This window comes from Heloderma suspectum, chromosome 3 (genome assembly GCF_057233095.1).
Source record: "Heloderma suspectum isolate Gila_16-S chromosome 3, 16-S_ref, whole genome shotgun sequence".
NCBI lineage: Eukaryota > Metazoa > Chordata > Lepidosauria > Squamata > Helodermatidae > Heloderma > Heloderma suspectum.
The window spans coordinates 327,271,382-327,299,013 of record NC_139460.1 but is presented as its reverse complement, the minus strand read 5'-3'; the positions used below and the strand labels follow the sequence as shown (position 1 = coordinate 327,299,013).

Genomic DNA, 27,632 nt, shown 5'->3' with positions numbered 1-27,632 from the left:
GCTCCTGTGAGGATGGCCTCCGAATGTACGTTGAAGTCCCCCAACACCAGTAAGTTAGGGGACTGTACACGCACATCAGAGACCACCTCAAGCACCTCGGCCAGGGAGTCAGTCGTGCAGCGGGGTGGACGGTACACGAGCAGAATCCCCAGACTGCCCTTCGGGCCCAACCTCCAGTACATGCACTCAGCAACCTTGGTCTCCCGGAGAGGGGGTCTGGTGAAGACCAAGGACTCTTGGTAGATAACAGCCACTCCCCCTCCCCGATCCCCAGCCCTCGGCTGCTGTGCATACGAAAATCCAGCTGGACACATGGCTGCAAGGGTTGGAGCAGCAGCCTCGGCCAGCCAGGTCTCCGTAATACATGCCAGGTCTGCACCCTCATCCAGGATCATGTCACGGATGAGGGAGGTTTTCTGGGTAACAGACCTGGCATTGCAGAGCAGCAAACGAAGGCCAGAAGATGGGGTCACGCCTCCCCCAGCCATCCTTTGGCTCTGGACAGGCCCGGAGCAGGGGACAGATACTACACATCTCTCCCTTGTTCCCCTTACCTGGCATGGCCTGCCCCTAGCGCTCCGCCAGCGCCTGCCGCCCAGCCTCGGTATGTTCTGGCCCCCAACACTCCCCCCACTGCTTCCATCAGGTGGACACATGCCCCCTCGCTCCTGCCTATCAGGAGCGATAGGCCCCGCTCCCATCTATGCCCCGCTCCCGTCTATCATTGTATTAGAACAAAAGAGGACAGAGATGGGATACCTTTAAAGAAAAGTGGAAATCTATTATTAATTATCATAACATGAACTACCTCTTTTCCTTAGGTTCCTCTTGAAAAGTTTATGTTAACAAAATATGATGGTAGTGCATGTATTCTGAGGATCCCAGGAATAACATGTGTTTTGTCTGCATATGGTATAATATAACGAACTGGCACTGTTTCTTATAATTAACTACCATAAAATTTTAAAGGCCTTTAAAAAGGGATTATTCTAAGAGCCAAGCTTCTTTCCCACATATTCCCCAGCCTTTGTGCTACTTACCCACATTGGATCGCCTATGTCTGCATCTTGCATCCGAATGCAATCCATGCTGATCTCAATTTTGTTTGCAGGGCCATTTTCTGTGGGCTCCTCCAAGAAATTGAGGTCAATCGGCTGAACCGCACAGATTGGTCTACAAAAGATAGGAGAGAGTGGAGGGTACCGAACGAGTGTTCCACGTGACATCAAAGACAAAAGCCACAGAAACCTCGGGGCACTCCCTCAAGGTAACTTGCTGCAGAGTAGCTCTCCCTTAATACTGTTACTACTCTGAATGTAGCTGATGACATGGGTTATCCCCTGCCTGAGCATCCTCCACCCTTTCATGCTGACTCTGGATCAGGTAATACTAATGGGATCTAGGAACATAGGAAGCTGCCTTATACAGAGCCAGACCACTGGTCCATGTAGCCCAGTGTCATCAACCCTGACTGGCAGCAGCGGCTCTCCAGGGTTTGAGGCAGGAGTTTTTCCAGCCCTACCTGGAGATGCCGGGGATCGAACCTGCAACCTTCTGCATGCAAAGCAGGGGCTCCACCACTGAGCCACAGCCCCTCCTACCTAAAGAACAGGGATCTTTTGACATAGCTTCATGACCCAAGTTCTGGGATAAGTTTATGTCACTTTAATGCAACATAAGGAATTTATTAATTTGGGGGTGGGGAGGGCGAGAGAGAGACACTTGCGATCCAAACAGCCACCTGCTAAGAGGATCATCTTCCTAAAAAAAACACCCAGGCCAAAGAGCAGAAGGTGCCTGAATTTCACATGCAGCATGGGAACACTGAGGTTTTACATTTTCACTCACTATGGGGATTGAAAACTCAATTAATTAAAAAAAATTAATACACTTCCCAAGGTACTGTTTGACTAGCTAGGATGTTCTTTGTAGGCCTGCACAACTTATGGTCTGCGGGCCTGCAATCTACTCACAGTGGCAACCTGGGTAACTCCAAAAACCCACTGTTCACAGTCCATCTCCATTTATTTGTGCAAATATTTAAGGCCTTGCCCAAATCCAGTGAAAGTGGGAATGAGAATGAAGGGGGAATCTGGTTGGCCACTGTGTGCAGAGAATGTTGGGCTCGGTAGGCCTTCGGTCTGATCCAGCATGGCTCTCCTTGTATTCTTATGTTCTCCCATGCTTCTGAAACTAGCTTGGCATCACAGAGTCTCCTCACGCATCTGTGGTGCCCAGAAGGCATGTGGGGGCTCTCCTCGATTCTGTGCTCTGGCTACAGCAAAAGAGGTACCTGCCAATGGGAAGCTGACAACAGTATTTGTGGATCCTTGGAAAAAGTGGCTTGTAGCAACCATAATTTGGCCGTCAGAGCAGACTACAGTTAGCATAAACTGGATGCGAGAAGGGAGTGTGTATCAGCCCAAGGCATGGCCACCCTGTAGCTCAACCATAACATCAGAACTGGGAGTGCATGAGAGTATCAAAGGCCTGTTTTATCAGTTCTAAAAGCAACAGCTTGAACTGGGCACCCTGGTGAACCAATGTCAATGCCAAGGCATTGATGCAACATACTCCACTTCAATCTGCAACACTGAAACCCATGTAAGACCGGCTTGGGTCCACACAATCAGCAAAGCTCACCAGTAGAGCCTATGCTTCACATGCCAAAGGTCCCAGGTCCAATCTCTGGAAGGGTCAAATTAGACAATACTGGGCCATATGGACCAAAAGAGATGGCAACTTTCTGTGTTCAAGAAAACCTCTTGAACCAATGTGATATCTGAATGGGACCCACATAGGGATGTGCGAATCAGCAAAACATGAGCTTGCTGAAGTTCTCTGAATTCTGTCTCGAAGCTCATTCCAACACGAGCCCATATCAGTTTGCGAGTTTTGTGGTTTTCTTTCCACATGAATATCAGCGCATATTGCCATGCATATTTTTCCAAATGTATGCATCAATTGTGCGCATCTTTGAAGTGTACGCATTCTACTTCCATTGATTAAAGCATATTCATACAGTTTTCAAAAACACACATTTTTCTTAAGTATGCATGCTGTCAAAAGCAGGGGGGTGGGGTGAATCACATTGCAAGCTCGGAATTGAACAAATTGCCCCAGACAAGAGTCCATGTTTGGGCCAGAAGGTGTAACTGGGTAAATCCTGACCCCAAACAAACTGAATTTCTCATCCTTCCCTAGGCCCAGAGGCCCATCCAACTGAACAAGCAGAATGTAATCCCCAATCCACCCACTGCCCAGTTACTCCATCTTTCTACTTACTGCTCCAGGATGTCCCAGAGGTGCTCAAAGAACTCCGGGTGGACATATTCCCTTGTCTGCGAGCTTTGCGACATGGCAGAGCGATAATAACTCTCTGTCCAGGAGAAATGGCCTGGGGTGTCCACAAACCTACAAAGACCCAAAGAAGTTCAAAAATATATTTATCTTAAAATTGCTGTCATTTTCTTAAGTCTATTTTTCAATTTAAAAGGATCCCCCAAAGCAGACTCCCCCCAAAAGAACAACTCGACCAAGTATTTAAAACAAAGCAAAAACCAAAAAGCAGTAGGTTAAAACAGCTTTTAAAAATTCACAGAGGCAAGATTTAAAAAAGCAACTAAAATAGCAGGATTAATTAACCATTCAATATAAAAAGCATCTGGCTATTGATCAAATACAGCCTGCTAAACTGCCCAGGCTTTTATTAATATGGTTCCTAAACAGCCAGGGAGAAGCAAGCCTTCCTGGTAAATGGGGACATAAGATCTTAGGAACACAGGCCAGGATTCCGCAATAGCCCCAGGAAAGTTCAAAACTAAGTCACAATAGAAACCATTTTCCTTGTTGTCCCACACTGCTTGTGGTAGACTGTCCTTGAATAGTGAGGTCTATTTGTGGCTATAAGGCCTAAGAGCCAGCAATTAATTTATTGTTCAGGAAATGTGCTTTCAATTGTGCGTGTTTAAAGCCCTCACTGCTCGTATGCCTGAAAAAAACTGAATGTTTGAATGGGATACTTGAACACCTTAAAGACCTTAATCTATATAGAACAAAACATGGTGGAAGTGAGATGGTAGAGGCCAGAGGTGGTAAAACTAAAGGACTGTACCACTTTGGACTTCAAAATTATATCGTTTCTGAATGCTCCCTTAACAAAACTCGGGGGGGGGGGTTAAAACTGAAAGGTAATTAATGGTTGCTGGGTTTTTTTAGAATATATCACACAGTTCCCTGCCAAAAGAAAGCTAGGAGGCTAGTATCTTACTCCTAAGTGCTATCCTAGTTTTCTACAAGCAGAGTGTTTATATCTATATCTATGTCTGGAGGAACTTTCCAAAAAATGAATGCACACATACACACCCCTTTCGGGCTGTACCAGGTCAGACATAAGTTCACAAACATGCACAGACAAGCTGCACAGGTCAACATGCCACAAGCCAAGAGCAAGCACTCTGCAAAAGAAGTCCCCCCCCCCCCCCAGGTAACAGATATTTCAAGAAAGTGAGCAATGCTGAAAGATACCAAGGAAGCCAACCCCGCCTCCCTGCCACCACTGCCATCCTGCTTCCCACTGAGACTTGCCCTTACTGGAGGTTAGAAAGGGATCTCTCTCGCTCTCCAGCTTGGAGTAGCTACTCGGAGGAGCAGGAAGTTGCCCCTCTCTGTTCAGCTCCACCCAGCCCGCTCCAGTTTCGGCACCATCAAGAAGTTAACTTTGCCTCCAGACGCCATTAGTCATCCTTCTCCCCAGCCCAGCCCAGCCCACCACCCCAAGACACACACAGCAGAGCATTCCATAAATGAAGTAACCTGTGGCTGGAATGATAGCTGCTATATGAACAGAACCAAGTTCCAGCAAGTTTGCACACAATACAAGACAGCTAGCCTGCCCCCACCCCTGGCACTCCAAGACAGTTAAGCATCTCTTGCCGCTCCTACAAATGCTGCCCCCAACTAGGGATGTGTGAATGAGCCAAACTCAAGCTCACAGAAGTTCTCCAAATTCCATCTTGAAGCTTGTTCCGAGTCGAGTCCGTATCACATTGCAAGCTTTGTGTTCTTTTTTCCACATGAAAATCCATGCGTATTCCCATGTGCATATTTACAAATATACGCATCAATTGTGTGCATCTTTGAAGTGTACGCATTTTGAAATGTACTCATTTTTAAAATGTACTCATTCTTCTCCCATGATGAAAGCATATTTGTACGCATTTTTTAAAGTACACATCCTTCGAACACATTTTTTTTGGGGGGGGGGGGGGATCCGCGAATCACATGGCAAGCTCAGAAATGTATGGACTTTGACCGCAAATTGCGTCCAACTCCTTGTTCAGTCCAGAAGGTGCAAACTAGGTAAACACCTGATCAAAGATGAACAGGAACAAATTTCTCATACATCCCTGCCACCAACCTTGCTTTGTAACAGTCTGGTCTCAAACCCTGGCTGGGAGGGCATGTAACCCAGCCCCCCCCCCCCCCCCCCCCGCAGGAACAAGCCGTTCCAGGGTGTCTTATCCAGCCCATCACCTCTGTAACAACTCATCTTGGGTTCATTCTCAGGTCGGTGCCTTCCTGCAGGGATGCAAAGAAGAGAGGCACCAGCAGTCCCAATCCTGCCAGAAGACATCCAAACACAAAGTTAAGGCGTGGGCTCTGTGTGTGTGTGTGTGTGTGTGTGTGTGTGAGAGAGAGAGAGAGAGAGAGAGAGAGAGAGATTTTACACTGTACAGGATCTTTCATGACAAAATCTTACAGACAGTAACATATAACACACAAATGATAAAAAAGCCGTAATAGGCCTGGTTCTCTATAATCTATAACAAAATAAACCAAGTGTGTTTCTTCCTCATTGGCTGATAACATCAAACCAAATCCAAAGGCTTTTCCTCCAATACGCAACATTTTAAATGAGGGATAAGAAAGCAATTCTCTGCAGACCCCTTTTCTAAACGACCATTCAAAATAGACAATTATTCCTCAGCATGGTCAGGAAAAACTTCCCAATAGCAATTACCACGGTTTGCATTATCGGTAAGATCTCTTTGCTCCCCCACTCTCATTGAGAGGCCATGTTGCTGTTCAGTCGTTCAGTCGTGTCTGACTCTTCGTGACCCCATGGACTATAGCACGCCAGGCCTTCCTGTCCTCCGCTCTCTCCCGGAGTGAGAGAGACCATACTGAGAAATAATTGTCTATTTAGGATGGTCATTTAGAAAAGGTGTCTGAGGGCACAATCCTATGCATGCTTAGACAGAGAAAAGGCCCACAACTCCAGTGTTGGGAGTTGTGGGCCTTTTCTCTGCCTAAACATGCATAGGATTGTGCCCTGAATTGTTTATTTGTTGTTACCTTCTCCCAGGCATTAATGGCATTTCACAGAATCATAGAATAGTAGGGTTGGAAGGGGCCTATAAGACCATCCAGTCCAACCCTATTTAATGGCATATGGTGAGGCACTTATGTCAGCTGTCTTGAACAGGTCTATGACTGAAACTGTGTATTGAAACTGTTTTTCGCTATTTAGGGTGCAATCCTATGCATATTTAGACAGAAAAAAGTCCTACAACTTGGGACTTGTAGGGCTTTTTGTCTAAACATGCACAGGATTGCACCCTTAATTGTTTTAAATTTTGTACCTTAAATTTTTTTAGACCATGTTTTACTATAAGTTTTATAACGTTTATAATGTTGTAGTTTTGTATTTTTTTGTGAATTGTTGTGAACTGCCCAGACAGCCTTGGCTACTGGGCGGTATAGAAATGAAAATAATAATTATTATTATATTTTTTCCTCCATTTGAAGTTTTGCATAGAAGAGGCAGAGCCTTGGAATTTGGTTTGATATTACTAGGCCACCCATGAAGATTTTTATGTTGGAACACATTGAGCTTATTTTGTTATAGGTTTTAGACCTATTAGGGTTTTTATTATGCATGTGTTCTTCTATGTTATTGTTACAGTTTGTAAGTAAAGATCCTGGACAGTGTAAACAAAAAATTCCCTTAACTTCATTTTTGGTTGTATGATAAGGAATATTCTGTGCCTTCTGCGGTTTTTGCACTTTGCAGATAAAACCCTGCAGATATATCTTACAAAGATGTTACGTTCTTACAAAGGAACGCTAGTACCACCACCACCACCCAACAGGCGAGTTACCAGCAAGAGGCCTAGAGAGTTCTCCAAGGCTATTCTGGTAGTCGCACCCTATTGCTCCAATGATGCTGCAAATTCTGATGGGCTCCTGCAACTCCTACAAGATCTGGACACCCCATCAGTGCAAAGCTGATACCCACATGTTGATGGTTACAAAAACTTCTTAAACTTGATATACTGCAGTTTAACTTCAATCCCGCCCTCCCCGCCTTCATGGTGATCATGTGGCTTGCAGGTTGCAATAGCCCAGTCCAGGTTTCCCACCTGGGGCCCTTGTCAAATCAATGTACCCCGCCCCTGCCCTGCAACTGCAGGCCGCACCCCTCCCCCACACAGACAGTGACAGTAAGATTTGCCCTGCAGCCAGTATCCATGCATTTTTTCCTCCACTTTAGAGGCCCACCCAGACACAAGTCATGTCCCGGTAAGGCTGGGGGAGCAATGGTGAAAATTGTGTTCAAGCCAGAGAGATTCAAGGCAGGGACACTGGGCGGAGGAGAGGCCATTCCATGGGCACAATCCCATGAAGTTGCTGTTTCATGTCGCTGCTGTGTTGGGAAAGATGGATGCAACAACAGGATGGATTAAAACTGGATGTACTTTTTACAAAAACAGATCATAATCTTTGATTTAAAACAGATTTTTAAAAGTATTTAAACATTAACTTTTTCTTAAAAAAAAAAAAAGAATTCATTGACGATAAATCTGAACGCAAGGATGTTAAACCTACAGTTATTACAGTTTTAAAAACAGAACCCAGTGCTCTTCTATGAGATGTCACTGGTCCCAGTCCAACTAATGTTAGTTGTGACATAAGCCCTCTTGAAACCTATGAAGCAACTCAGTTGTGATTAATTTAAATTGAGTTGCTTTCAACAGTGAAATCCTATCCATTTCAACTCGTAAATAGGCCCTGTTGAATTCAATGGGACTTACCACTGGGGCCAGATCTACACCTTGTGTCATATCAGTACGATCCCATCAGGGTAACGCTATTTCCCTCTTGTGCATTTATACCTCAAAGGACACACACAATGACATTTGTTGCAGCATGTTGGATAATGTGGAATAAAAAGCAGGAAATAACACTACAGAAGCGGTGTATTAAACGTGTAACGTGCCCCAACAGTAATCAGTGCTCTTCAAAACTGCTATAAAGCAGTAGTGTAGATCTGGCCCAGGTAAGCAAGTATAGGATTATGGCCTTAGTTTCAACTAAACTTAACTGGATTGGTGCCTGAGTAGCCAGAATGCTTTTCTGTGTAACTGAAGAACCAGCAGTTCTTCTTGCATTATGAGTATTTACCCTCTGTCTACTGATGACAAACACACAGGGCATCTCTACACCCGCCTAAAATCCTGCATTTAAAACGGGGCTTTCTGCTTCTGTTTTAAATGCAGGATCACAACTTCCTTTTTCACCCACTTCCTTTTCCCTCTCCCCTTTCCCCCTCCTTCTCCCCTGTTATCTTTCACTGACCTTGCTCCGTTTCCTCTTTTCACGGAGAGAACTCAAGAGGAAGACAACAGGGTAATTTCATAGCACATTATCTGCAATCTATTTAAAAATGGAACAAAGGGCATTTAGTGCAGGAGAAGCCTTGGAGGTTCACGGCGTCATGTAAAGAGCCCACAAACTTCCATGAAGGGGCAATCTCAATCTCAGGATAAAAGCTCCATGTGAAGAAAGCCACAGATTTAGAAATGTCTTTTTCATCTCATGAAAATAAAGGCAGTAGGGCTGCACTCCCATACATGTTTAGACAGAAATAAGTCCTACAACTCCAAGCATTCCCCAGCCATCCATGCAGGACTATAGGATGTATTTCTGTCTAAACATGCACAGGATTGCATTCATAAACATTCAGACTGCGTGCATTCAGACTGCGTGCCAAATCACCCTATATAGGCACAGCCCTGGCCCTTGCTGTTTTGCTTTAGCACCATGTATCAAGTATCAAGACTGCCAGGGGGCTGTAGTTACAATTAACAGACATCACACACACACACACACACACACACACACACATTTACGTGGACACTCTTGGTCAAATTTCCCCCTTCTTTTGGAACAGACAACAGAAGAATCAACTCTCCTAAAAATTCCCCTTGCTGGTTGCCTGGATGCATTCATCATAGGCGACCAGATGAGCGACTGCTTGCAAACCTGCTCAGACTAGAGCTCTTCCCTGCATGCTCCATGGGTGCCTGCAGACCAAACAGCCTCCGAGGTGGTAAGCTAACAAGCCCACCAACGCACGTTGCAGCAAAGGGCAAGAAGCACACACCACCAGCGAGGCATCAGGCATATATGGAAGCAGGACATTCATTGCCCGAGGGGTGCTGGACTCTTGCTGCAGAAACCTCACTGACAGGTAGATTGGCCCAAGACAGGCTGCAAGGGAAGTGGCTGCATCACTGCAGTGTCTAGAGGCAGCTAGCTGGAAATGTCCTGCTCGGGCTGGCAGCAACTCTGCAAGGGCCTCAGGCCTGACCTGCTACAGATGTGCAGCGGAGGAGGGGGCAGAACAGAACAGCCTGTACGACTCCAGGCTGTGGGTGGAAGATGCCACTTTTCAACACTCTCCACTGAGAGCAAGTAGAAATGTAGTCCACGCAGGAAGCAGGTTGGGCCTGGACCTTCTCTCTGAGAAGTGCTAAGATTTACACAACTGGGGGAACAAGGCAGCCCCCCCCCCCCCCGCCGGTGGTACAGGCACTTCTGCCACCTCTGTGTAGACCAGGCACAAGTTCCCAATTTTAGCTGGAGATGCCAAGGGCAGCACGGGGGATTTTCAGCATGCAGACCCAGGGTCCCCCAGCTGAGCTAGGAGCATATGGGTTTGGAGGAACCTTCCTCGATCTGGTGCCCTCCAGAGCTGTTGGACTACAACTCCCAGAATCCCCCAGCCAGCAAGCACCAGGAGGGCACCAGGTTGGGGACTGGCTGCCTTAGAAAAAAACCTCATGCTCAAGTGTCCTCCTCTCCTGCCTTGCATCCAGTCCTAAGTACTGGCATTCACACAAACTCTCAGAGCCAACGCCATTCAGCTGCTCACCAGAACGCACAAGCCAAGCCCTCTCCTGCAGGCCTTTGTCCCAATGCAATCCAGCCACGGCAGACCCCAGATCTGGGCCCCAGAGCCACGGCCAGAACCTCCCAGCTGAGCTGAATTGCAACCTTACATTTTCCACCCTGCGGAGACGGAGGGGAGGGGAGCAACGCAATGCAACCTCCAAACTCTCCCCCTTTGACGTTTTTATTAATGTTTTATATAAATGTTTTGGTATTGTGTATTTTAATTGCATATTATGATGTTTTGTTTTTAAAAAATATTTCTTCTAAACCATTTAAGAGATATTTTTCAATTGGACAGTGGTACATAAATCTATTAAATAAAGTAAAATAAAACAAAACAAACACTTCTCCATAGCCACTATCAACACCCAAAGGTGTGTGTGGGGGGGGAGGGAAGACAGATCATCCTGTTCTACTTACAGAGAAGGTTTTGTTCCTCCTTTAAACATGGAGGAGCCCTCAGAAATGTCCCCTGTCCTCCACTACCAGTGTGAAGTGGTACAGTCCTTTCTCTCACCTCAGTGCTCTACCACAGCCTTCTTAAACCCAAGGCCCTCCAGATGAACTGTAACTCCTATCGTCCCCAGTCACAGGTCATGGCTGATGGGAGATGCAATCCAGCAATCTGGAAAGCACCAGGTGGGGGAAGGTTTCTTTACCACCACCCTTCTCCAGAGACCTTGTGAAGGGCTAAAGCTGGGGAGGGGGGCAGGTTGCTGAACCATAAAAAATGTGACTTCCGAGTTCTGGCAGTGACCGCACCACAGGAGTGGCCAACTTGCGTGCCCTCCAGATGTTTTGGCCTACATGTCGCCCAGCCCTGCCCCACGGGGCAATGAGTGCAGACATGCTCACAGGAAGGCTTGGAGGAAACCTTCTGCCCCCTTTGCCTTTGGCCCCACCCACCACTGGAACGCAGCCCTCAAGAGCTCCTCTGAAATGGAATTTGGCCCTCGGGCTGAAAGAGGTTCTGCACCCCTGGAGTAAAGGGTCAGGATCTTTTCTTGTAGAGAGAAAGCTGGCAGAGAGGACTCCTTGGGTCCTCTCTCAAAACCAGTTCACACATATGCATCATTATGATGGGCCAGTCCGCTCTAAGCAAAGCCATTACAAGGTAGAACTGTTCCTGGGCTACAGTATCTGTATTTCACACTGCTGGTGCACACCAACTGCTTATTCCCACCCAAAAACCCTGCAAAAAGAAACTAGCATCTCAGGGACACAGCTAGGGGAAACATTTTGCCCAACGTCTCATGAGGGGCCATTGCTGGCTTTTTCAAGGAGGGGCAACATTCCATGTCATGTATCTATCCCCACACCCCGCCACAGACGCACACAGTCTGATGTGTTACAGTCCAGGAAATGTTATACCAGGAAAAGAATGGTAGTTTCTCTAGAGGCAATGCACACCTGCAGCTGAATCAAAGCCATTTCAGCAAAAAGTGGTGAAGCCATATATACAAGCTCTGCCTGTTGTGCTGGAATGGCTCATTCACATACACGTCGTGAGCATGCATCTATAAATCAGGGCTACGCATGCTTCAAGATGAGGCTGGACAGCCACCTGTAGGGGATGCTCTGACTTGTATTCCTGCACTGAGTGGGGGGTTGGACTCGATGGCCTTGTAGGCCCCTTCCAGCCCTACTATTCTAGGATTAAAACCTCAAATCTTCCTTCCTCACCTCAGACGAGACGCATGCTCTCTCCTTCCAATATGGAAGTCAACCTACTTGAGGGAAACGAGCCGCTCTTCTCATTAATTGCCACACTGTTTGCAGCTTACTAAGTTCTTTAGCATGCTCCCTTTACTCTTGAGTGCACATGTAAGTTCGTTGGGCAGATTTCCATTTGACAGACAAAAAACCAGAGTCCAGGGATGCTCCTAGTGCTACCAGTGAAAAGCCATTCTGGCAACTTTTCCATCTTTCCCTCTTTAATAGGTCTTTTATGTTAAGAAGGGGGGGGGGGGAGACAGAAAACGCAATGGGAAGAGATGGGAGGCTCCCGGTAAGGAGGCAGGGCAACTGCATAATAAGAGCCTGGTCTGGAAGCACCCCAGGAAATAATAGCTTTTCCCAAAACAACCAGAGGTGCTTATGTTGAGCGGATCGAAGTCACATGAGAGAGACAGAAAATCAACCCCTTGGAATCCCGGGCTAATTAACCCGGGATTGCCGCCGCCACCCTGGTTCCATTCACACAACCAGCAACAAACATGGAGTAGAACCAGAAGATTCCAATAAACATGCTTCAAAGGGGCATCTTTTTACCACCCTGTAGCGTAACCATTACTCATAACCCCTGCCCCCCCATTCCTAATTACTGAGAATAATTAATCTTGGAGTACCTGTTAGATAGTGAAGCGCATCCGAGGGGCCACTCAGTCCAGCACACCGCTGGGGGAAGGAGCGCAAACTTGCTCGGGCGAGGAGGGCCGCCTTTTCAGAGGGCTTGGTTGGTGGACCTGCCCCACCCGCACAGCCCGCCCTGAACACCTGTGCGCGCAAAGCTGGGGCTCAGCTCGGGCCCCCGCGTGCGCTTCTGGGCCTGCCAAGCAAGCCCACGAGGGAGGGAAGGCAGGCAGGGTCTTCGTCAGGCACCCCCAAATTGACCTCGCCGTGTCTGTGAACTGACCTCAGTTTTTCCGTACGTATAATGGAAAGAAACGTACCGAGTTCACTTTGCGCTGGCTCGCTCAGGCATTTCCAGGCAGGGCGCTCGTTTAAAGTCATATGCGAAGTCATTTAAACACTTGCAGACCTCAAACTCCCCGCCGGGTCGCCGTGGGGGAGGGAAGGGGAAGGGGAAGGGGAAGGGGCGTTGAGAGCGTGGTTCCGCGCAGAGTCACAGAAGCCCCTCGCTCTGCGGTGGGCTAAAGTTTACAATTGGGGCCTCCTCCGGGCGGGGCGGGGCGGGGCGGGGGAGCTTGGGGTTTGCTTCAAGCCGCTATGCATCCAATGCAACCTACGATGCACTTTGCTTGTCCTCGAGACCGGGCCTTTCAAAGGGGTTTGCACTGGGACTTGCTTTCTTGGTCACCATTCCCCAGGCTGCCTACAAAGCGATGTTCTCCTCGCAGGACGTGAGCATGCTTTGGGACAAAGTTTTGCTGCCTCTCCGTTGGCTAAGAACCTCATGCATCAACGGTGAGAAGCATGCTTGGTGATTGGTAGCTCCATAGGGAAGGGGGAAGCATGGACCACTTAAAAGGGACAGGCTTCCAGCGAGGTTGGGCATTTCCTTTCTGCCAGGTAATGGGGATATGGCTTTCTCAGGGGTGGCCCCACACCTTTGAAACCCCCTCCCAAGGAGATAACGTGTGGCATCATCACTTCTGGCTTCAAGAACTACAGCCCTAAAGACACATTTATTCCAGTCCGCAGTTGATGCTAAAAAAAAAATAAAAATCCTTAGCTGCAACTGCTGCTTGTGTGTTTAATTGTAATTGTTATGCTCAAGTTTTTATAATGTTGTATGGATGCAATCCTATGCCTTTTAGACAGAAGCAAGTATGACAACTCCCAGCATTCCTGGGAGTTGTAAGACTTTTCTTTCTGTCTAAATCTGCGGTGACCAGCCCTACGCATGTTTACGCAGAAAAAAGTCCTTTATCTCCCAGCATCCTGGGAGTTATAGGAGTTTTTTCCTCTAAACATGCATAGGATTGCACCTTAACTAGGGGGGGGGGGTTACTTTGGTTTTATTCTGTTTTCATTTTTTCAGGGGTTTTTTGGCAGGGGGTTGTGGTGAGCTGTATTTTATGGTTTGAATTACTATGAACCATCCAGACAGCTTTGGCTATTGGGCAGTATAGAAACACAGTCAATCAATCAACACCCATGCAGATTACTTTCATTGTGATGCACACAACTAAAGTTTCTCTTCTCCTCTCCCCACCATTCCATGCTTCACTGGTTCTATATTCCTAATATGTTAGAGCAAACAAAACAATACAAAAGCCTGTTTGCCATCCCATCTCTGTCTCTCTGTCTCTGTCTCTCTCTCTGTCTCTCTCTAATACTCTGAGCATGTGCAGGTTTGTATTTTAGACTAATTTAAATCATAGTATTATCTTGACCACAGGAATAAAACAGTTTCCTTCCACTGTCTTGATTCTAAATACATTTACTTAAGAACAAACACCATTTTGTAGTAGAAAAGGGTAATATACTTTAAAATAACAAATAACAAAATGAGCATCTGTAACCGTCACGTGAGGAAGTGCTCCTAGGGACTAGTGACATTGCTAAATGAAACCTCCATGTTCAAAGGCAGTCTATTTTTAGAATACTAGCACATCACATGCTGGAGAAAAATAACAGGCGACAGCATTTCCTTCACTCCCTGCCCAGGAGCTCCCCAAGGCATCTTGCTTTATTTTCCCATCAGAAGGTGCCACGGCTATAATACCACGTTTTCTTCTGCCAAGGCGCCTTTGCCTTCAATGGCTTTGCTACCAGCAGAAATTCAGCAGGTGAAGCTCTTCCAATCCTGGCCATGCCTAGCACCCTAGCCTGAGTAGATCAGGGCCCGCAGACTCAGAGACAGCTCTCTGAGCAGCACCCAAGCCTGCCCACACCCGGGCTGTGGTCCCAGTGACTCTGCAGCAGGATTCCCTAGGCCAGCCCAACCCCCCTAAATGATCCCCATTTGAACCTGACTCCTGTTCCATTGATGCTTCAGGCAGAGCAGGGTCACGAAAGATACAGCCACAACGTTCATTCAGCCCGGTATGCCAGGCACCAGCCCCTGGTCTCGGTGGTATTTTTAGTCCTTGAAGGGATTGTGGGGGAGGGATGTTTTATGGAGCACGCAGCTCACAGCTCGAGGAACTTGGCAGCAGTGGGCCTGCTGGAATTCCCCCTGCCCTGCATTTTAACATGCCGGTGATTTGTAGATGGCCCTGTGCAACCAAGTGCGCAGCTGTGCAAGGGGAGAAGAGTGGGCGGGGGGGTGATCATCGTGCAGGATGGGCTGAGCCAGCTTCGTTTCTGGCGAGGTGGCGTGTCACTTGGAATTCCCCTAACTCTGTAGGGCCCGATTACCCCCTCCGCCCCCAACTCCATTCCCCTTCCTTTGGCCATAGATAATGGCAATTGTAGAAATAAGCCAATTGGAACCCCAGGGCTAGATACCTGTGCTGCAGAACTGCATCATTTTGCCTCTGTGATGCCCCCTTTGGAGCATTTGTGCTGCCCGGGGTGTAGCGGAACCAGGGCTCACAGGGTTGAAGCACCTGGACCTTTTCTTCGCAGTAATGAAGGCGTCCTCTGCCACCCCCTCGGACTTCCTGGTTCCCTCTGAGCTTAGCTGCAATCCCCACAGTAGTGTGCGAGGAGGGGGAGGGATTTTCCTAGCAACAATATACTGTTCCCTGTTGGAATGCAAAGTATTTGGGGGTGGCTGGGTCTGGCATGGGCCATTAGGACCCATTCGCTTCACAAAAGTCCTGCTCCTGGCAAAGATGAAAACTGCCGGAATAGGCCTGTTGATCAAGGCTGGTACCTGAATTGCTGGACTCTCTGCGGGGGTCGTGGCGAAGGGGAGAGCCGTGATGAGCTCTGGCACTTCAGAACTGACCGCTCCACCGCTGGTGCTGGCCCAGCTCCGTCCCCCTCTTTCTCAAATGAGCTCAGAGCAGCACACACGCTTCTCCCCCTCTCCCTTTTATCCCCACAACAACCCTGTGGGGTAGGTTGGGCTAAGAGGTGGTGCTTGACACCAAGGCCGCCCATTGAGCTTGAACCCAGCCCTTCTGGTCTGAGCCTTCCCCCACCTGGTGCCCTGCAGATGTGTTGGATTACAACTCCCATGATCCCATGGAAGTTGTAGTCCTGCACACTTGGAGGACACAACCATGCTCGCTGGGGATTCTGAGACTTGTAGTCTGACACATCTGGGGGGCACCAGGTGGGGGAAGGCTGTTCTAACCACTAAACCGGTAGTCTGTAGCCTAAGTATTTATTTCTCAGACGCTAGGAAATAATAAGAACTCATTGCTTTATTCATCATCAAGCCAAGGGCTGGGTGTGCCTGATCTCGTCAGATCTCGGAAGCTAAGCAGGGTCAGCCCTGGTTAGTACTTGGATGGGAGACCGCCTGGGAATCAGGCTTCTTGCATTGAGCAGGGGGTTGGACTCGATGGTCTTGTAGGCCCCCTCCAACCCTATCAGTCTATGATTCTATTCTATGATCATCAGTACCTATTAGCAGGATTATTAATCACTCATGTAACCTATTAAATATACAAAGAACTTCACTATCTCTACTGGGAGGGGGTGGTTTTCACATCACTACCGGATCCGCCATGGGCACCGGCTGCCCCCAAAGTCCCCCCTGCTGCCGTTGCTGCCCATTTTGGGAGCTCAGGGCTGGCTTCAGGTTTTTGAGGGCCCTTGGGCAAGACACCCTCAATAGGCAGGCATAGTTGCCCTTTCTGAGGGGACAGATTTCAGACAGATAGGTGCGGGGGGGGGGTGCAAAGGGAGCAGGGCCCACATCAAGGGCAGACATGGCGGGGCACCCGCCAAGGGCCTACCCGGCAGCAGGGGCCCACTGGCAACGGCCCCCTGGAGTAGCTCCTCCCCTTTACCCTTCCAACCTGCTTGTTGCACTGCCTCTCGCCCTGGCCAAGGCAATGGGGTGGAGGAGGAGGAGGAGGAGGAGGAGGAGAACAAATCCTGCCAGATGAATCTGATCTCATTTTTGGATCAAGTCACCTCCCTTGTGGTTATGCTGTAGACATCATATACCTCGACTTCAGCAAAGCTTTTGACAAAGTGCCCCATGATATCCTGATGAGCAAACTAGCTCAAAGTGGGCTAGATGAAACAACGATCCGGTGGATCCACAGTCGGCTACAGGATCGGACTCAAAGAGTGCTTATCAATGGGACCTTCTCAAACTTGGGGGGGTAACAAACGGGGTACCGCAGGGCTCAGTCCTGGGCCCAGTGCTCTTCAACATTTGTATTAATGACTTGGAGGAGGAGGCTTGGGGAATGCCGATCAGATTTGCAGGTGACACAAAATTGGGCGGGATAGCAAATGCCCTGGAAGGTAGAAACAGAATTCAAAGTGATCTTGATAGGCTGGAGAGTTGGGCAGAAGACAACAGAATGAAATTTAATAGGGATAAATGCCAAGTTCTGCACCTAGGAAAAAGAAACCAAATGCACAGTTACAAGATGGGGGATACGTGGCTCAACAACACTACAAGCGAAAAGGATCTTGGAATTGTTGTCAATCACAAACTGAATATGAGCCAACAATGTGCTGTGGCTGCAAAAAAGGCCAATGCTATTTGGGGCTGCATTAATAGAAGCATAGCTTCCAAATCCCGGGAAGTACTAGTTCCCCTCTCCTCAGCACTGGTTAGGCCTCATCTGGAGTACTGTGTCCAGTTCTGGGCACCACACTTGAAGAAGGATGCAGACAAGCTGGAGAAGGTTCAGAGGAGGACAACGAAGATGATCAGGGGACTGAAAACAAAGCCCTATGAAGAGAGACTGAACGGATTGTTTAGCCTTGAGAAGAGAAGACTGAGGGGAGACAGGATAGCACTCTTGAAGTCCTCGAAAGGTTGTCCCAGAGAGGAAGGCCAGGATCTCCTCTCGATCATCCCAGAGTGCAGGACACGGAATAATGGGCTCAAGTTCCAGGAAGCCAAATTCCGGCTGAACATCAGGAAAAAGTTCCTGCTTGTTAGAGCAATACGACAATGGAACCAACTACCTAGGGAGGCGGTGGGCTCTCCCACACTGGAGGCATTCAAGATGGGGCTGGACAGCCATCTGTCGGGGATGCTCTGACTTGGATTCCTGCATTGAGCAGGGGGTGGACTCGATGGTCTTAGAGGCCCCTTCCAACCCTACTATTCTATGATGGGGGGGGAGCAGACGTCCTGGCCCGCTTGCTCACTGCCTCTTTGCCTGCCAAGCAAGCAAGTGGGGGCCATGATGACAGTAGTAGCTGGTGGCTCCAATTTTGGTGGACTGTGTGTATCCATTCCGGGTTCCAGTCAGAACCCAGAACGGCTTCTGACTGATTCCGAACTGGGCTAGGGCTGGTCCTTTTGTGTTCCGGCTGGTCCTGAGTAAAACCCAGAGTGAATTCTCAGCCCCACTGCAATCAGAGCCCCCAGCCCCCACCGCACGATGGGAAAGAGGAGGAGCAAGAGCGGATGGTGACCATGGCGGTGAGAAGGGAGACGCACTGAGGGAGGAGGCCCAGGGAGGGGTCTTTCCCAAGGGCCCCCAAAGCCTGAAGACAACCCCGAAGGTCGGGTGATCTTTGACGTTTGGGGGGAAATAATGTGCTTCCCCTGCTCCTGGTAGTTTTGTGGGCAACCTGTATGTGAAAATGGTGTCCATTGTAGAGGTGCTCCAAGGTAAGTGATCTGCAAACAGATGGGTCAGTGATTGCAGACAGATTGCTTCAGTTCAGACAGAGATTGAGAGGAGCGGGGTGAATGAAGAAATGCTTGAGTCTGAGGCTTTGTTTTCATTCCTTCTGTATCCCTCCTGAGAAAGCACTGCGGCTGGAAGTACAAAGGAGAGACCTGTCACACTTGCTCGCGATTGGAAGCTAGAGCTGTCAGTCACAAAAGTGCACCCCTTCTTTCCCCGCCCTCATAATATGGAGATCTGGGGGTGGGGTGGGGGGTGCATGCAGGGTTGGCCATTTCCTCAAATCTTGATTTATTTCGTACTGAATGACCATAGGGAGATCTGTCACTCTTAAGGCTGCACAGTCTGCTCTGTGAGTTGAGAAGATGGAGAAAATGTCTTGTAGGGTCCAAGATACAAGGGCAACAAATTAGGTAGGGTGCAATGGCCAAACCTTCCGTAGGACTGCTTTGCAGAGGGATGTCTGGCCACAGCCGTCACAACAGTACAACCACAATCAAATCAAAAACATCAGCCTTCCCCAACCTGGTGCCCTCCAGGTGCCCCCCCCCCCCGGTAGCTGGGAGTTATGGATTTTTAGTCCCATATATGCTCCCAGAAGTGGAAAACTCCCTGCCAGTAGCCCAGCTGGACCTGGTGCCAGGTGGCAGCTTCCACAGCAAACAGTAGCCTCAGGGGGGCAATTTTCATCAGGTCTGGAGGAAAAGGGTGAAACCCCCCCTCCCCTTTCAACATAGTCTGAATCCTGATCCTCTCTCTACAATTCCCCCTGGCCCCTGCCAAGGTGGCTGCAGTTTGAAAATATATATTTTATCTTAAACAGACACATTCAATGCAATCTCACATTTAACGTAACACGTAGTGTGGCCGTATGACTGAGAAGCTGCAGCGTGTAAAGCCACAGGCTGTGCAGTCCATGGCACCGTTGTGTTCCTGCACATCCATTTGCATGCGTGTGCACTAGAGAGACAAGAGTCATGCAATTACGCACACACCCACTGTGACATTTACAGCGCAATCTTATGTAGTGCTGTGCTGAAAATGTCTCCCACATTTTTTTCAACCATTCTCATTCAACTTGATAGAGAAGAAATTGCTTTTGGAAAGAAATTCAAAGGAGATTTGAAAAGGAGGAGAACACAGAGAAAGTCTATGAGTTGGGTTTGGATTTCTTGTGCTTACCTTACTTAGGAGGTGGCCAAGAAGTGTGCACGAGTGTCCTGTCTTTCATTTTACAATCATAATCATTTCTCTGGCAGCCTTTAGCCTCCTTGGCTTCCCTCACTTCAATTAAAGCCCAGGGGAAGGCATCATGATGACATAATTCCTCCCATAGGGCTTTTTCAGATCAGGAAGCGGAGGCAGCCTGGGAGGCTGCACAGCAATGGGGAGATGGGTAATAGAAAGGAAACACACACATATCGTGCTCGGCCACTTCACTGTGACTAGATAAACTCAAAAACACCCCACTCCCCCAAATTATAAAATGCCCTGAGAATGAGGCAGAACAATGGAAGCCTCTTTTCATGGGGGAAGAAAACTTTTCAGAAATCAGAGGACAGGTTTTGTCACAGAACTCGCTCCACCTCTTCCCTGGAGCTGGACACAACAGTTCCCCCCTCACACCTGCACTGTGGAGGATGTAAAACAGGGACCAGGCTGCCAACACAGTGGGCAGTGCAAAAAGAAACAACAACCCCTTCAGAAAAAAAGAAAGAAGCTGTGCCACAACCCCTGCCAATGGTGAACCCTACCTGCGAGAAAGTGTGGGAGAAATTGGGTGAAATTGTGCCCCCCCCATTTATCTACCCACAAATTTGTTGTTCAGTCGTTGAGTCGTGTCCGACTCTTCGTGACCCCATGGACCATAGCACGCCAGGCCTTCCTGTCCTCCGCTCTCTCCCGGAGCGTGCTCAAGTCCATGTTCATTGCATCGGTGATGCCATCCAGCCATCTCATCCTCTGCCGTCCCTTTCTCCTTTTGCCTTCAGTCTTTCCCAGCATCAGGGTCTTTTCCAGGGAGTTTTCTCTTCACGTTAGGTGGCCAAAATATTGGAGCTTCAGCTTCAGTATCAGTGGAGAATTTTGAGAGACCTTTTGCACACAGCTCTAATTTTATGCATGTCTTCTCAGAAGCAAGTCCCATTCAGTTCCGTGGAGCTTACTCCCAAGTAAAGGGGTAAAAGATGACAGCCTTCACTTCTAAAGACCCCAGGGAGGGGCTGAAATATGGAGAATGGAACTCCAGCAACTCACACTAACACCATTTTAACATGGCATCACCCAAAGTCAGAGATAGTTAACAGGATTGTCCCTGGCAAATGGGGACAGTTGGAAAAGATGCTCATGTGGTAGTTTTTCTTTGCGGTGTTTTTTTTTTACATTTGCAAGGAGATTTCTGAGTGTGTTTGTGTATTTTACAGAGGGGGAAAGAATATTTGCTGTGGTTTGCATGGGGAATCTATACCACTTGCAAACTTCCCCAGCCAGCCCCCCAAGATACTTTTTTTTTAATGGTGGGTGGATTTTAAGAAGGGGTGGATGGGGTGGACCGTGTATATGTGCCTGTATGTGAATGAGTGTATTTAAGGGCAAACATTTTGTCAGTATAACTTTTATTTTGATACCGAAACACGAGTTTGGTAGGAACCTCAAACATCAAACTTGCTGAATCAAACTTCACAAACAATTCCCCAGAAGTAACCCTGTGCCATATCCTTTACGTTCTTCTTTCTGATGAGGGCAGGGGCACAGGCTGATAATTTTTCAGCATGTTTTGCCAGGTATTCCAAGAAGTGAAACAAATGTGCAGGGAAGAAATAACAATAAAAATAAATGGCATCTTTGCAACTGAAAAGCTGCAACTCAAATCTCTAAATTCTCATCACAATTGGAAACTTGGTTGTAGCATTCCAATAGCAACATGCTGGATTGGTAACTTGGGGAGCAATAATGGGAGAGGGCTGCAGCTTCCGCGTCCTGCTTGTGTGGGCTTCCCGGAAGGGTCTGGTTGGCCGCTGTGGGTTGCAGGATGCTCAGACAGAAGGGCTGCTCTAAGCAGGCCTCTTGTTACATTCTTAAACCGAATGCAATTTTAGAAGAAGCTCTCGGGGGCCGCATTCCAGTGGTGGGTGCAGCCAAAGGCAAAAGGGGCCAGGTTGAAGCTCTTCCTGACAGTAACACAGCCTTTAGAGAGGCATTTCAACCTTTTAGAATGGGAAAAAATGCACAAATGCCTGGAAACCACCAAAGAATCGGTGGTCAGGCGAAACAGGGCATGGCCATCTGGTGAATCCTTGAGGGCCAGGTTCAGTGCCCCCCCCCAGGCCTGATGTTCTGCACCCCTCTCTTCTCTGCTGGGATTCAGACTTCCCCGTACTGTATTAGACCATCTTCAATCCCGCAAAGGATTCAGTGGAGGCTGGTGGCTCTGATATTGGTGGGGTACTAAATCCGCTCCAGGTTTCAGTCAGAACCAGAAATTTTAGAGTTCTGATAGGTTCTGACTGAAACCTGGAGTGGATTCACTGCCCCAATGATAGTATATGTGTTTTATTCCTAGGGTTATATGGATTGTGTAAAATCCGTTCTGTTTGTGTTTCACGGATTGTCAGGCGCCTTTTGTTCCATTGTCTGCCCATTAGTTTCGGAATTGGCACAAATTTGCATGTGCAAAACTGCAAATTTCAACAAAATGTGCAGATCCGCCATGTGCACTTTCATGCTTTAGCCTACGGAGGAAATGCACATTTCAGCCTTTTTATTTTTGTGAATTTCTCTAACTTGTATAAACTGCCCAGGGAGCTTTGGCTATGGGGTGGTACAGAAATGTAATTGATGATGATGATACGATGAAATATGCGCAAAATTCCTGAAAAATGGTCCACAAATCTGTGGAATCCGCCCAACAGAGGAAAGGCCGATCTGCTGTGGAATCCGTGGATCAGATTCATGAAAATCCGAACTCATTTGGTTCCATTGCAGATTTCTCCAACATCCCTATTGACTCCCTCTCCACTTGCTGGATCAGAGTGAATTGTAGAAGCCTTGTGGGTTTGGTCATCCATTCTGCAGCTTTGGCAAAACACCCAGCCCTGCTCTAAGCCCAGAACAAACATGCAATCAGCATTCGTACATAGGACACATTCCAGACATGTTCAACTGGTTGCCGAGGTCAGGCCAGGACTCTGCCGCCATACACTGAGATGGCAGGTTGATCTTCAGATCTTCAGATATTAAATGAACCTAGCCATATGTGCCTTTTTGAATTTGCCACAAGTGCTTGAGGATCTGTGGATTGCAGCCCCATGACAGCATGAATTACAGTGACACTCTTGAAAACAGGTGCCGGGGGCTGTTAGCTCAGGTCATACAAGAAAGGCATTACCCAAATTCAGGTACCGTGAGGGAAGCCAGAGGGACAGGAAGGCCAGATGACATCGTGTGGACAGGACAGGAGGGGAGGGGGTGATAAAAGAGGGACCCCAGGCCTCCAAGAAAGGAAGTCACAGGAGAGAGTGGCTGCTGCATCCTATACTGGGGAGCCCAAATTTAGAACCATAACCTCAGGGGAGAGGGATTGTGGCTGCACACTTTAGGCATGAAATGTAGAAGGCTGGAGGTTTTTCTGCTGCTGTGCAAAATATCCAAACTCTCCATTAGGAATGAGTAATAATCTCATATTCACCAGCACTTGCTGTAATGAATAGAATAGATCAATATCATATTCAGTTGGGAACAGGCCAAAAGGCAACTTAGTCCAGTCCATCGCCCAAAGCCAGGCAGGTTTCTGTTCAGAAGCCAGCATGCATAGGCGTGAAAAAAGTGCACATGAAACATGCATAATTCTGAAAAATGCGCACAAGCATGCTTTAATCAATGAAAGAAGAATGAGTACATTTCAAAAATGTGCAAAATTAATGTGTAGTTTTTGAAAAACACTCATGGAAATATGCAGAAACTTTCATGCGAAAAGAAAAGCCCACATTCTGACACGGACACGAGACAGGTCACAGGACAGGCTTGACATTTGGAGTACTTCAACGAGCCCAGGTGTGCCATGCACAGAGCATGGATGGAGGGGGCCTTGGAACTCAGTGGTAGAGCACAAAATTGGCCTGTACTGTGGAAGGTTCCAGGTTCCAGAATTTAGATGGTATTTATTTATGTATTTATTTTGAGGCCGCTTCATGTTCACTGCCCTGAGATCCTTTGGGGGACAAAGGTATGCATTATACAGTTTTCAAATAAATAAAACATCTGGTTTCATACTAGAGGACCAAGCCCAAGAACTGGCTGGCTAGCCCAACTCAACGTACGAGATTGCTAGCTTTCCTTTCACTGTAGAGGTGGGCAAGCTTTCCCAAGGTCACCTCCGATTAATTTGGAAATGATCTCAGATTCAGGAGGATGCAGATCAGTTTTCTGAGCCATTCCAAGGCTACAATAGCAATGCCGATGATGTCATGCAAAGCAGATAAGTGGCCAAAAACAGGCATCCTCAACCCAGCACCTGCTTCTTTTCAGATGGAAAAAACACGGCTGTGGCAAGCAGAAAGCCTTTCCTCCTAGGCCCTGAATTGTATACAAGCCTATTTGTGCTGTTGTAATTGTCTGGCCATTCCCATGTTTCCCAATCTTCTTCATTTTGCCAGGTTTTAATATTTCTTAAATAAACAGATAGGCAGTGATGGCTCTCCCCATAACGCCTTTCACTCAAGGAAAATAAAAACTGTTATCTGCCTCCAATGACACGGTGGCTTGGTTCAGATGTCGTATGTTGTTGGACTGGGGATTCACCATGTGCTCATGTACCTGCTCTTTCTTTCCATTTGTGATCCTGCCTCCAGCCTCTCTATGTGGAGCTGGACTCATAGCAGTGTCTTCCCATATATATGGGGCCATAACCTTGTTGCATCACGGGAAAACCTGCTGAAAATCCCAGTGATCTCAAAAAAGAGGGCACAGCAAGTTCACTGTTAAGGAAGATATGGTAGGTGATAAATGAAGACATTTGTTTTCTAGCATTTACTGCAAACAGCAGACAACATATCTGAATAGTGAAGCTATTGAGCATTTAATTCTTTCATCCCCCCACTCCCGCAAAGTGAGGGTTGGGTGGGGAGCATTCTGTGTGTGTGTGTGTGTGTAGTGAAAAGGAGCACATGAAAGATCAGGAATATGCCTCTGTCTTTGGGAGCTAGGCAAAGGAAAAGACTGAGCAACAATGGACATATCAGCTCCACAGTAATCCTTTGAAAGACTTGAGGTAGTTAGGCCTCCTTCAGACAGCTTCGGAGCCTATTCTTTGGCAGAATCATCTTCAAAACATATAACACCCACCCATTCCCGCATTCCATGAAAACAGACAAGTGATACCCCTAAGAGAAAGAACGAAGGAAAGGGTTCCAAACCCAGTGAGATGGCAGAAACAAGCGGCAAAGCTTTTCTTGGATTGTATCATGCCACACTGGAATCAGGGAACTTAGAACCATAACCTCAGGGGAGAGGGATTGTGGCTGCACACTTTAGGCATGAAATGTAGAAGGCTGGAGGTTTTTCTGCTGCTGTGCAAAATATCCAAACTCTCCATTAGGAATGAGTAATAATCTCATATTCACCAGCACTTGCTGTAATGAATAGAATAGATCAATATCATATTCAGTTGGGAACAGGCCAAAAGGCAACTTAATCCAGTCCATCGCCCAAAGCCTGGCAGGTTTCTGTTCAGAAGCCAGAACTTCTGAACAGTTCTGAACACCTCCTCCTTCTCCTCCCCTTCCTCCTGAGTAAAGGAGGAAGGGGAGGGGGGAGGAGAAGGAGGAGGTGGAGGAGAAGGAGAAGAACCTTCCTGTACCCACAAAAACAGAATGTCAGGGAGAAACTTTGAGGCTAGCCTTTTCCCTGACATGCTGGGTTTTAAAGAAAATATATGCAAGGCCTTCCCTCCCACCACAGTGCATTCAAACATGCTAATGCCACCTTACATGTAAATGCTCACACACATATCCTCAGGCAGCCAGAGGTGGTACAATCCAAGCCAAGCATTACTACTGGTGAATGAATAAATGGGGCTAGTAACTAGGCAGTTGTGGGGGGTTTTTTTGGATGATGATGATGATAACTAGGTGAGAATTTATTTTCAGTTTGATTTTCATAAGAATATGCCAAATTCATGCATTTCTTCATGTTTAGGATGGAAAGAACTTGTGGTTTTTAAAAAGTCATACGTGGGAGAAACTGAAGCTGACACATTCCTCCATCCAGATCTAGGGCTGTGAGTGCTTTCCTCTTAAAAGTCCCTGTGTATACAACAATGATTGCAGTGCTGAGTTAGGATTGTGACCTCTTTTTTCTGACACCTTTAATGGATTTTGTAGAATCTGTTCTGTGCATGTTTCGTAGATTGTCAGGCATCATTCATTCCATCATCCATTCACAGATGTAAGTGATGGGGGCAGGGGGCTGCTGAAAAGTATGCAAAAAAAAATCCGCTATACATTTCACAGCAACTTCCGTAATTTCTGTTAGTGTGTGACATTTAGCATATTCATCCCTTTCCGCTGGTGTGGTGTTGTGCTGCACACACTTATATCAGCATGCAAGGAGCAGAGCACACACAGAAAAGAGTGCTACACAGAGGCTGAAGAGAGATCAGGGATACATGTTGTTGTTTGTTAAAAAGTGGTGTGCATATTTGCGTAATTTTTCATGCTGGTATATGTATTACTGTATTTTCCAGTAACTTTGTACTTTCCAAGATTAAATTTGTGTAAACGTAGGGAAAGTAAAAAAAAAAAAAAAGGGGGGGGGAGCTCTGTGCATCTCGAAGAGGCCAGTCCTCAGTGGAAATCGCAGGTTGAATTCATAGACATCTATCTTGAATTTATCTGGCATCCCTAGACACAACTGGGTTTTGATAAGAATTTGCCAACATTTGAAAATTTGCAAATGCTGGAGAAAGCGAAATTGACAGATTGACCCTAATGAGAACTCCTAAATATTCAGACATCCTGAACTTGGTTAGAAACATTCTGGTATTTCTTAGAGGCTTTGAAAAGAGTTGCCCTTCCCTAGCTGGCCTCCAGTGTCCCACTGTTAAGGCTTTGCAGCAGGGCAACGTCGGTGTTCCTGGAGCATTCGTAACAAACCGGTCGTGTTGTCCATGACAGGAGAAGCTCTCTGGGTAGTCTGTGCAGCACGCATTTCCAGACCGCCATTTACCCAAAGACTGGGGGGCAGGTGGATTGTTGATTCTTTCTGTTCTTCAACCCATCAGTGTGGTGGATGTGCATTGAAGTAACTTCTTCACAAGGTGCACAGTTAAGTAATGGGATTTGCTACCACAAGATGTAGTGATGACCACTGATTTGGATGGCTTTAGAAGGGCAAATTCATGGAGGTTAATGCTATCAATGGCTACTAATCCTGATTGCTAAATGCTGCTTCCAGTATCAGAGGCAGTATACCTGTTACACCAGTTGCTGGGGAACATGGGTGGTAGGGTTCTACTGCACTCATGTCCTACTGTGGGTTTCCCACAGCTAGCTGGTTGAATACTGTGTGAATAGAATGATGGACTAGATGGACCTTTAGTCTGATCCAGCATGGCTCTTCTGATGTTCTTAGAAGAAAGTCAGTGTGGTGTAGGGATCACGGGTTGGATTTGGCTCAGAGAGAGCTTAATTCAAATCCCTCTTCAGCCATGAAGCTTCCTGAGCAAATAATTTTCACTTTCTCATTCTTACCAACCTCACAGGGTTGTCGTGAGATACAGTGCGATAAACCCATGAATGCTGCCTTTCGTGCTGCTTTGATGTCGCAAATAAACAAGCAGAGGGCTTGCCTGTCATGTTCAGGTTCCCCCAAGTGGTCACCAAACATGGAGCTCAGGAGGGATTTCCCCGAGTGGCTCTGGACAGTTTTGTAGCTTATTTTCCTTTCCTGTTGCCACATGGCCAGGCTCACTTCTGTTCTGCAGGTACC

General features: G+C 47.4%; 1 protein-coding gene across 2 annotated transcripts in view; it reads right to left on the bottom strand.

Moving 5' to 3' along the window:
* TP63 (tumor protein p63) overlaps window positions 1–27,632 on the bottom strand; it is a 183,083-nt gene that overhangs the window by 141,248 nt on the left and 14,203 nt on the right. Inside the window, exons 1-3 of one of the 2 annotated variants that reach the window (XM_084847799.1) lie at window positions 12,912–13,139; window positions 3,286–3,414; window positions 1,041–1,173 (exon numbers count right to left, since the gene is read on the bottom strand). In XM_084847799.1, the coding sequence (XP_084703925.1) occupies window positions 1,041–1,173; window positions 3,286–3,359 (207 nt within the window). In that variant the 5' untranslated portion in view covers window positions 3,360–3,414; window positions 12,912–13,139. Of the gene's footprint in view, window positions 1–1,040; window positions 1,174–3,285; window positions 3,415–12,911; window positions 13,140–27,632 lie in introns of those variants that run through there. The other variant, XM_084847798.1, reaches the window with a different exon arrangement.